The 11,308-nt window shown below is 40.4% G+C and overlaps 2 protein-coding genes across 3 annotated transcripts in view; both read left to right on the top strand.

Moving 5' to 3' along the window:
* Window positions 1-653: 653 nt before the first annotated feature.
* On the top strand, window positions 654-2,664 carry dap1b (death associated protein 1b). Of its 2 annotated transcripts, none has more exons than XM_026144765.1 (4): window positions 654-890; window positions 1,691-1,787; window positions 1,944-2,007; window positions 2,123-2,664. In XM_026144765.1, exons 1-4 carry the CDS (start codon window positions 821-823, stop codon window positions 2,237-2,239), a joined length of 348 nt encoding a protein of 115 aa, XP_026000550.1. In that variant the 5' UTR covers window positions 654-820; the 3' UTR covers window positions 2,240-2,664. The 2 variants fall into 2 exon arrangements, with proteins under 2 accessions (XP_026000550.1, XP_026000549.1); XM_026144764.1 differs by having other exon boundaries at window positions 690-890; window positions 1,941-2,007.
* A 3,745-nt stretch (window positions 2,665-6,409) lies between these two features.
* Window positions 6,410-11,308, top strand: part of tanc1b (tetratricopeptide repeat, ankyrin repeat and coiled-coil containing 1b) — a 103,405-nt gene continuing 98,506 nt past the window's right edge. The window contains exon 1 of the mRNA XM_026144295.1: window positions 6,410-6,614. The gene's annotated coding sequence lies outside the window, so the exon portion shown is untranslated. The remainder of the gene's footprint in view (window positions 6,615-11,308) is intronic.

Genomic DNA, 11,308 nt, shown 5'->3' with positions numbered 1-11,308 from the left:
TACCTGTAACCTGTGACGTGTATCACAGCAGACATTACAATGGACAACGGCTCAGCTCAAAACACTGTGCAGGTAACTATTTGCTCTAACATGTGTATTTAATATCCAATCAGGTATACTTTCCAGTGTGTTTCTGTCACTTTTCTGCTTGTTGGGATAACACACCTTACCTCTAGTCAGTCTTACCTTCTCCATTAAACATAAAGAAACATTAGTGTGTCAACAATAAACTTTCAAGTCTCATCTCCCCTCCACAACTGACCTCAGTTAGATACACATGCAAAGATCTGACAGTCCTTTCTGTGCTTCAGCTTTAAACATGGTGGCACTATCGCTGCTTACTTTGGATCCTCATGCTGGATAAAAGAGTCTAATGCGATGAAAAAATATCTGCCTTAAAATGACACAGTGTTATTTTCTTCTTCACTGAATATATTCGTGCAATCGAAAACTTCCTCTGGGGGTTTGTGTCTGTGGGCTGTCATACCTAGAAATAGTTTAAGTGTGGTTAAAACTCTTTTTGTTGCCAATCTTGAAGTTTTGTGAAAAGATTTTCAAAATAAGATCAAGTAACAGTAACATAAATCAGCTGCAGTTAAATCGTGCTGCAAACCGCAAACGGTTAGTGTACAGTTTCATTTTCTCGGTAAACTATCAGCGGGTAGAGAAAAAGAAAAAAGAAGGTGAAAACAAAGAGGCGTTTCGCTGGCCGCAAACTTCCTGTAGCCTCGCGGGACGTCATCTCTGTTGTAGAGAATAAAAACAGCGGAGTGGGCGTCGAGGACAGTTTGGTGCTTTCACTGCGGAAAGTTTTTAAGAAATGGTGCAACAACTCCCCAAATCTGGAGCGAAGGAGGCTGCTCGGCTGAAAGCTGGCCACCCTCCGGCAGGTAAGCCGTGTCTCTCTGATAGCTGCCTGCTCTTTTTTTATTTATCTTTTAAAACTTTATTAAAGCTTGAGAGTTGTTGTTGTTGTTTTTCCTTTCCTTGACCCAGTTACAGAGTCGTTCAGAGCGAGTCGACCCCGCTGCAGTAACGTAACTTTTGCCGTTAATTTGACACGCAGTATGAAAAAGTGCGATAGCTGGAGCTGACTGGCTGCTGTGGCATTGGAGTACTAAAGTGCAAGAAGCGTCATCGGCATGCTTTTGTTTGAAGGGAGGCCTGTTAGGTGCACCGTGCAGTGCTATTCGTGCAAAGCTGCGGAACAGTAGTTAACTTTGCATTAACAGCTGCAGCTTGAAGCGGTGTCACTCATCTGTTTACGAAGACGATCTGACAATGTGATACTTTCGTTTGTACGAACTTTTGTGCCATTACTATATATGTTTTGGGGGGGTTTTTTTGTGGTTTTTTTTGGACGCCATGGCACATTAATTTTATTTCATATTATGAGGGACAGACTGCAGAAACTATCATGTGTCCAGGTTTTAAGAAAGTACAGAGTGTTTGATAGTTTTTAGGATTATAGGTCACCTCTGCACGATGAAGCGGACAACGAAGTGACTACTTTTTGAATGAATGCTAGTGTTCATAAGCTTGAACTGCAAGTGCAAAAAGTGAGAGAAAAGAGTTGAAAACCTTTGTGGTTTTTACTTTCCACTCTTCTGTCTCAGTTGCATGAAATGCACTGTAAAACACTGCTTTGACACAGATTGTTTTTTGTTTCTTTCCTCTTTTGCATCACTAGTAAAGGCCGGGGGTAAAAGGGTGGCCAAGAAAGGCATGGAAGAAAATGCCACCCATGCAACTCCAGAAAAGGACACCAGGAAGTCTGATAAAATCAGGTATGCTCACACTCTGCAGTAAATGTGCTTGAGCTGAAAACAAATTTAGCTTCAAACATTAGTGTGTAAGAATGCCCAGCAGCATTTCGATCATATAGGTCACTAACTTTGCTTTAAAAGCTGAGTATAACTCTGTTTTAAAAACCTGTGCAGCAGGTCCCTTGCCACCCCCAACAGGATGCAACAAGTTGGCATACTTCTAACAGGAACCCTCGACAAGGTAAACAAAGCATTAACTCTTAAAAAAGCGAGTTAATTCCTTTCCGAGCCAACTGGGTTAGTTGCAGTGCTTCAAAGTATTGTGGATAATAAACCTCCTTCATGATGTTTTGCAGCTGAGCCACGACTTCCCAGAAACACCTGTGAGCGTGAGGCACAGTAAGGTGCGCCCCGCGGTGGAGAAGTCGTACTCCCCTCGGATCGTTTTCATCCAGCAGCCGAGGAAGTATTGAACTTTTTCGGGCATGCCCTAGAGGGAACCATGTTAAGTCAGCCGTTAAACACCAATGTGAAGTGTTAGACACATGAGGAGACTGAGACTGACAGGTTGCCTGTAAAGTGTTGATGGAGTGAAAGCTTTCAAGCTTCGTTTACTTAGAAGGAAGAAGGAAAAAAAAAAAAGCTCTTTGGGGCCAAGCTTGTATGTGAATACTATAAACCAGCACTTCATGCATCTTTTCTGGCATAATAATAGAATTCTATATTTGTATTTGTCATCTGATTGGAAAACAAAAGCATTTGGTGGGTATGAGTATGTTTGAAGGGAGGGGTTAAGTTACTGAGTTTTATAAGGGTGCTTTTAAGGGGAATCTTCACTTTGTATTGCATGGCAATTGTATTAGATTTATTAAAAAACAAAAAAGCGGACTGCAAGCCATCACTGTGTTATGTCTCTGTTTATTTCTTGGAACAGTTTTCTGTTCATTCACTCTAAAATGGCCACAAGGGGGCAGCAAATGGCCATTTATAACTTTAATAAACCAGACTATCTGGTCATGGATTTCACAAGTCAATCTCTAAGCTGCGTGCATCTATGCAATATATATATATATGCTTATTTATAATTATTTACTTACTTTTTACTTATTTACTTATAATATATGCTTGCTTCTATCCATCTGGCCTCTTTCATATAGTGACTGAACCGTGATATCGTAATGTTCCAGCAAGTCCACCCTCTATGTAGCCAAACTATTTTAATTATCCCAGTATGTGTGTGCAGTGAGTCGTAGTTAAACAGTGAGACGGATGAAAGGGGAAAAAGAAAACTCTTCCATAAAAGCTAGTTTGGTCTTGTAGGATTCACAGAGCTGATCTTTGCTTTAGAACATTTTGCCCCCAATTCCATTCGGAGCCTGTCCATGATCTATATCTTGACCATTTTTTTTGGAACCTTTTCCAGGGTTCAGTATCTCCATATGCATTTGGCAATACTACTGCGTAGTGGTGATTTTTTTCTTTCTTTTAATATGTTGGATAAATTGCAGAAACCACCAAGACTCCACGTGTCTGGAAAGTGAAAGTCAAAAGGGATTGCAGAAGTGTTATTGTTTTTAGTGTCAAGGCTGTGCTACAGGTCACCTCTGTGCAATATGAACCAGACAGGTGCTGTGACTGTTGGGTTTTAATCATTTTCAGGGATGCCTCTTGAATGCAGGCTAGTAAACTCAAACTGCAGGTGCCACATTTCACAAGGTAGATGGGGAGAGAGAGAGAAACAAACTAATCTGCTTTCCACTTTCTGCTCCTCAGGATGAGCTGCAAGAGACAGATGGTCAAACAGGAGTTTGAAACAGATTGGATAAAATAAAAACTGTAAAGAAATCTCTCTCAGCCAGAGTACTGCATGCTGAGCACACACAAGAATGACAGACATTTGTGTGGATTCATGTCAGAATACCAAAGTGACTTAATTGATGTATTTGTTGCTGGATATTTTCAGTTCCATGCAGATTTATTTCTATAGTGCAAAATCACAAAAGTCACCTGGTGCTTTGTCCTCTAAGGCAAAATCCTTACAATATTCTGGAGTAAACAGCAATCAAGTGAACCCACTTTGCGACAGTGGAAAGGGAAAAAAATCCTTTTTAACAGGAAGAAACCTCCAGCAGAACCAGGCCCAAGGAGGGGCAGCCATCTGCCGTGACTGGTTGGAGGGTGACGGGACTTAACGCAATCTAGCGGGGGGAAAAGGCAACATTTGAATGACATGCTGCAGTGGTGTTTAAACACGGGGAGTGCAACGAGATGAGTGGAGAAGAAGTGCTCAGTGCATCAGATGAAGTCTGAGTCTATTTTTCAGGTCTTATTGGAATCTGCACATTACAGCAGTTTCCAAGGGAATTGTGAACTCATAACCGCTGAAGACTTTCACACACCAGTTTCACCCGAGAGCATCATCATCAACAACAACAAAAAACAAACTCGGAAAATAGGTGTTTTATCTTCCTTTTTTTTACTGGAAGAAATGTGTGTCACTGTCCATGTTCCTTCCCAAAGTATATCATCATAACTGCAGGATAATAATACACAAAAAGTATTTTTCTTTTTTGCAAAATGCAGAAAATATCACAATGTAAAGATTTTTTATGTAAGACCCCATTTTCCACCAAAACTAAGATTTCTGATCATTCCTTTTTCACAGCAGACTCTTGTCACCTCAGCACAATGTAGAACAATTATCATCATATCGCTTTATATTCTTGCTGTTAACGAATTGGTGTTAAAAAAGAACCAAAAACTTTTGCAAGATTGCGCTGAGATTAATGTTTTTCCCTCAGAACAAGCTGCATAAAACAATGTTACCTCATGAGGTCACCACAGACTAAGGTGCACTACGAACTTCACTTGCCACACCAGACTGAGTCAAACCGTATGGAAAACCTTACTCTGGATCTAATTGCAATAATCCAGTAACCTAATTTGACACGTGTGCTGTAGTTCGTGAAATTTTTTATATTTATTACTCTATGTAAAACTAGCATTTCGATCAAGCTGTAATATTAAAATGTTAAAGTCAACAGGTTTATGGTCAAACTATGATTCAGCAGTATGCACAAAGCCAATGAGCAACATCCTGCTTTCAGCAGCCACTAATACAGACCTAAACCAATTAGACTTCATTTACATAAAAGCTCTGACTCACGTTTCAACTTCCCTCCTTCTAATGCACATCGTCGAGGAGGAAATTACACAGCATACTTGCTAAGTTTGCAAACAGTAAGACAACTGGCAATTTAATGTATTTAGCTATCAGCTGACTATGAAAGTTTGGAGATTTTAAATTGCCTACATGTGCCCAGAGTGAATATTGTTGCTGAAAAAGGATGACCAGAAAGCATTAATGCAAAGCAGTGTGTTGGTGCAGCAGCCAGCCCATCTGGTGCCATGTTACTCTTTATGTTCTTGGAAGGATTAATGAGGCCATGCATATATTTTACAGACAGTTTAATGTCCACATGTAAAATCGACAAATGCAAAGTAGCACATAGCTGCAATCAGTTATCAGTGCAGAGTAAAACTCCATTTAGGATCTGAAACAAGTATAGTAATATATATATTAGTATATAAAATTGTCAGAAACTGTTAAAGACTGTATAGACCAAAGCATCCAATTATTGCTTTTCTTCCAATTATATGAAAACGAAAAGACCACCCTGAAGACGTCTAAAGCGTAGCTTGTAAGAATATAATAGCTATACACAATAACAGTGATTCAGCAAAATGTTGTGGACAGCGAGGCAAGTTTCATCTGACTGGACACTTTTGGCTTGATTGCAGCATTTTAGGTTCTGCAACTTTTGGTCCACCTAAATAAATAATGGATTCTTCAATATTCTACAACAGATTTATTCCTGGCAATGTGGAAAGAGCTTGGGCAGATTTTGGAACACAAATACCTTTGTGTGGAAAACTAATCTCAGTTCGAGGTCCATTCACTACTTCCAACTTCATCACACGATTTAATTTCACTTAAACACCTTAAAGTTTTATTTTAGAGTTCTCTTCTTTCTACATATATTCCCAGAAGGCTTCTGGAAGAAAACACAGACAGCTGATGCACTTCCTCTGGATTCATCTCCCATTCAAGTGACTTCTTCAGTCTCAGACTGACTGCAAGTTTCTCCAACCAATCATTAAACTGAGCTTGGGCCTCAGTGTTAGGCAGTGGTGCTAATTTTGGCATTGTGCAACTGTACTCTTTATAAGGATGGGAAAAACCTGCATCCAGCTGACTTAAGAAGGTGCTTTTAAGACTTTTAAGACAAAGTTGGAGAGGCAGAGCTTAAGATGGTTTGGAAGTGTGCAGAGGAGGGATGGTGGATATAGTAGACAAAGGATATTGAAGATAGAGCTGCTTCTCTGAGGAAGAAAACCTCAGAGAAGTGTGTATCTGGAGGATATGCAAAAGTTTGGTGTGACAGAAGAGGACCCCATTGATAGGGTGAGATGGAGGCATATGATCCACTGTGGCGACCTCTAAAGGGAGCATCCGGAAGAAGGAAAATGTGAAGTTTTAGAGAATTTCACACTCCTTAAACTAAATGCTTGCAGCTTGTATCTCTAGCATCCTGTCATGTCCATGAGGCATGCACACAGAAATGAGAGCAGAAGAAAAGAAGCGGAGGAGGAGGAGGAGGAAGGAGGGGTAGATCTGGTTTGTTCTCCGCTGCTGATCCTTCCCACAGATGACCTCATGCGAGAGAAGGAGGAGTCCGACGTCCCGTAGCCTACCTTGGTGGAGCAATTGGGGATTGAACTCGTGTGGAGATACGCTCAGAGTGCTGGTGAAACTTTTAGGACTTTAATATCCATGACATTTATCAGGTAAGATTTAAAGCGTATTCACAGATTGTTTGTGTGGTCGTCGTCGTTGTTGTTAGTTTGTTCACCAGTTGGGAGAAGTAGTGTTAAAGCGTGAGAGTTTTAGTGGCAGTTTGTTGGGAGGAATGTCGGGACATGCCCATTGAGCAGTCTTCAAAACCAACGGGACTGACAGCAGTCATTGGGATTTTTTTTTTCAGTGGCACAGACATATTCAGTCTCTTTGTTCGAGTTGGTTTCTCTGCTGCTTTTACTTTACGTTACTGAGATGCTAAATTAGGTCAACTTTAAGGGAAGTTATTCGGTAAGTGGGTTAAAAAAAATCGCTTTTTTTTAGCAGGTAAAGTTTCCATTCATTTGGATGTTAAACTCAAAGGAAACAACTTTAAAGCAACTAAAGTAAATTTAATCAAAGTAATTAAAAAGATTTGTTTCATAAATACTGACTAAAGAGGTGGCATTTTAATCGATTACTCGATGGCAATAATTTTTAAAATGGCCTCATCTGCAAAAATCTCTAAAAAATATAGTGACTCCATTGCAAAATTCTGAGCACAGTTTTCAGTAAGTAGCAGTAGTTGTTGTTTATTTCTGTTTTCGTGTGGAGAGAATTATAGAAAGGTCGGAAAAGCATCACTTTCCAGGCAGGTTTTTTCATGTCTAAGCATTTTAAACGTTTCTGGTGTCATTCTAAGGCTTTGAATGAAATACAGTATGAGTCAAGGATGGGATGGCCTTGGTCCACACCACATGGTGTGTTCAGTTGATATATGGGTGGATCCCTGGTATAATAATCCTTAAAGTCAGTCATGCAAATATATAAGAAACGGGAAACTAGATGTAAGGACTACAAAATTAATCGGATACAGCAGATAAAATTCATCCACTGGGGGAAATCATCCAACTGCCCACATGTGTGTCAGAATAACTGGGGAAAACCCATTTCAGAGTTGGACTATTCATTGAAGGTGAAGAAAGACCATTGCAGAGTTTCTGTATAGTCGATAAAATGTCAAATGAAAATAAATATTTGGAATTTAAGATTTAATTGGTGCAGATTCGCATGCTACACAGTGTTGAAGTGACCTAAATTACTTTATCACCAGTAATCCGATAAGAAGTGAGGTGAGGGTAGCTATGGACCAGATGTGGCCATCAATGTGTTGTGTAAACACTGTGCGCATCATCTTATGCACTGTCAACGTTATTTTCCCCTTTTAGAGGAAAAGGTTCATGGGCATTAAAAAATGGAGGCAGGAGGAACACTTGAATTCAGGGTTCTATTCATAGAGATTTCCAGTGATAAGATTAACTCATATCAATGTTCAGTGGATTGTGTTTATTTTTTAGACTGCATGTCTGAAAGTTTCATATAGTGGTTCGTGTCTGTTATCAGCTTGCTGAGGAAGAACAGTGATAATTGTATTGTCCTCTCATTAGGACACAGATGATTTCCAGAAAGGTCATTACTTTTCTTATGACCGTGTGGTCTTGCTTGATGCTAATGCTCTGTATTTTCTGATTGGATGCGGTGGTTTTGAAAGCAAAACCAAATCCAGATATAGCTGTAGGACTGTAATCTTTTCCACCCACATAAATTGAGTCATTGAAGTTGTTTGACCACTGGCTGGATATGAGTTCTGCTGCTTTCAGCATATTTCCGTAGAGGAATCCTCCTGTAACTAAGCCAGGTGCTCTGAAAATCAAAGTTCCAGTTTTTTGTTTTCACCTCCTCAGAAATTGCTTGTAAATGTCAGGATGAAGCTTTGATCGTTGATCGCATGTGAAGTCATAGAATCAACTTGCTCTCTGATCACTGTCTCTGATAAAGTCTTCATAACCTTAAAGCCTTCAGGCGTTCAGCCTTGAGAGAAGCTGCCACAACATTTGCTATTTCCTCCACTCAGCTGCTTGTTTCATTTTAGCTCCGAGGGCACTTTGCCTCTCTAGTGTTGATTCCCCCCCCCCCCCCCCCCATTTCAGACTCAACAGGTGGGACAGGCTTTGCTGCCGACAATCATGCTGATGGTCAGTTAACGGGAATATGCTCTGTATTAACTTTCCGACATAATTTCAGGCAATTTTACGCTGATTATGAAACCATTAGAGAGGATTTGCATGCCTCTGTGCCAAGGCTAGAACTACCCCAATTGTCTGTTATGAGGTGTTTGAATTGCAGGGCAGTCATCTTATTGAAAGTCCCTCAAGAGTCTGCTTCCCACTCTCTGCAGAGCCTGGTTCCCATGGTCCTCAGCCAGTTGGCTTATAACAGATGCTGGCATCAGAGTCGTATTGTTATGGCTGAGGAGGGAAGGTTACTGGAGCCAGTGACCTGACAGACAGCACACACTGAGCTGGTGCTGATAATAAGGATAATGGTTTTGTCCTATTGAAAGGACCCAGTCCATGGTTCCAACAGGAAAGCCAGATTTTTAGCGGCTTGTAGGGTTCAGGACTCCATATGTGAGCCTACCGGATGGGTTCTGAAAGCCTTGGTGTAAAAATCTGGTGTGAGTAAGGGTCTTACTGCACATTAGCTTGTGTGTAGCCTTATGGGAGTGCCCTATTTTGTAACTACATTAGCAAAAAGTTTAAGAGTGCTACTGTGTTACATATAAGTCTCCATGAAACTCCATCCGTTGTCATGATTAATTGCAACTTATTTTTTGTTTAGCTCTTCCCTCACATGATTTACTTGCATGCTACCAAAACCTTCTGAAATGTGATTGCACAGATTTACTATCAGTGCAAATCAGAATGTTTCCTGTAGCAATAATCTCGTTTCTTGCTTTCAGAATCTGCATCTTCATATACAGATATCTGATTTTAGAGATTACTTTATCCCTAACCTGTTACACATACTTGTCTGTTTTGGTTTGGTGCGTTAAGACTTGCCAAAGCTGTCACTCAAACTGCTGGACAGCTTCCAGTCGACTTGTTTGCAGTTGCAAAGCGAAGGCCAATTGCAGGATTTTGTGACCGTAGACATGTGATTTCCATCTACGTTTGAAAAGCTTAACGACGGTTTGTGTCTGATGAATGTGGAAACTTTCAAGGAAGGAATCCCCTCTGCGTTATATATCAAGAGGAAGATTATGATGCGCATTGTGTGTGGAATTTACAGAAAACACATGCGAGACACTTTTGCATCGCAAAGCCATTAAAGTGGTTTTAGGGCATGTTGTGACATAATGACATAAAGCAGAAACGGTTACCCCCCTTGAGCTCTTGGAACCTGAACAAAGCACAAATTGTTGCAGGCTGTTATGGAGTTGGTGCCACCCTGTGGGGTAGGCGCTCTGTTGAAGTTATCATAAGAACCTGCAAGAGTATTATACCAGCCTATTTTATGTTTACTCTTTAAAAGATGTGCATGTGTCAGACGCAACATAACATCACCATCAGGAAATATTCTGTCGCATTCTCGGTGCTGGGACGACAGATTATGTACACACCTTTTGGCAAAGTGGCAAAGCTGTGTAATTGCATTAGCTCAAGTTTCATAAAGGGAATGGCAGCTTGTGTATCAAATGACTTTCCTTACCATTTAATTGCCACATTTCCCCTCGGGTCATCTAATAAAACACTGCAGAATCACAGCCATTTATTTGGAGTTTGTCTTGTATTTCAGTAATGCTGTTGACATTTGCAGAATTTAATAGCCATAAAAAATGCCCGGCGTTTCCTGCAGTATAAGTTGAAAGTCCAGGTGTGAGAGCGAGTATAGTGTGTATGTTTTCCCATATCTGAGCATGTGGTTAGGCTGTGTGTGTCTAAATCACGTGATTGTTTGGAGGTGCTTCTTGGTGCCAGCTGTTAGTGATTTACATTTTCAAGCTATTTTTGAGAACTCCAGAGATGCGGTGATAAAAAGAGAGAGGGTCATATATATATAAACCAAAAGAACGTGTAAAAACAGCACAACATACTATTTGGAGTATTCACTTTATTTGTATTTCAAATGAATTTGATGATTATTTAGTTGACACTAGTTTAGAGTCTGTGGGAGGAATGTGCGATGACCTGTGTGCAATATCTCCTTTGCATGTGTGACTGGTGTCTGCAAATTGCACATAGTTGTGTGAGTTGTACTCTCATCTGTGTGCGGCTTGTTGCTCTCCTTCATTGTAGAGTGGGCTGGACCAGTCTGCAGCAAGCACCCGTGAAGGTTGCTGTAGACGAAGAAACCAGGAAAGCCAAACTCGATGGTTTGTTAACAGTTTTACTGTGGCCATATGTCGCCATTGTGGAACGTGTGCTGTTTTGCACTTGCTTTTATGTTCTCCTGGTCTACATAAATACATTGGTTATGTTTGGAAGTATGGAAGTGTTTGGGTTCCCACAAACCGATGAGCCAGTCGTCAACAAAGAGCTGCTGTGTGCAAATGTTTTGTACCCAGACCAATTGTATTCCTGTCATAACAAGGACTTAGGAAAACAAATCTTATTTGGATCAGTGAGATGTCAGCGTTTACCCGTTTTTGGTAAAACGCACACCTGAAAAACTTCGTCATTTTGGAGCCATATTGCCAACTTACAGAATGGTAACCTGTCTCAAGTGTTTATTGATATTTGTTTGTTCATTATTACTATTTTATGAAAAATGAATGGAAATACAAAAGTGCAAACACGGCGGTGAAGATCTGTCATTTGTAATGCTTTTTTTTGTTTGGTGCACTGGCGCCTTGCTATAATTC

Source organism: Astatotilapia calliptera, chromosome 16 (assembly GCF_900246225.1).
Source record: "Astatotilapia calliptera chromosome 16, fAstCal1.2, whole genome shotgun sequence".
In the NCBI taxonomy this organism is placed as follows: Eukaryota; Metazoa; Chordata; class Actinopteri; order Cichliformes; family Cichlidae; genus Astatotilapia; species Astatotilapia calliptera.
This window is presented reverse-complemented; position numbering and strand designations above follow the sequence as displayed.

Excerpts from the sequence above, each read along its gene's own strand:
- dap1b (XM_026144764.1), top strand. The coding sequence starts at position 821 with ATGGTGCAACAACTCCCCAAATCTGGAGCGAAGGAGGCTGCTCGGCTG. Across the intron at positions 891-1,690 it reads AGCTGGCCACCCTCCGGCAG|TAAAGGCCGGGGGTAAAAGG; the intron begins GTAAGCCGTGTC and ends TTGCATCACTAG. Across the intron at positions 2,008-2,122 it reads TAACAGGAACCCTCGACAAG|CTGAGCCACGACTTCCCAGA; the intron begins GTAAACAAAGCA and ends GATGTTTTGCAG.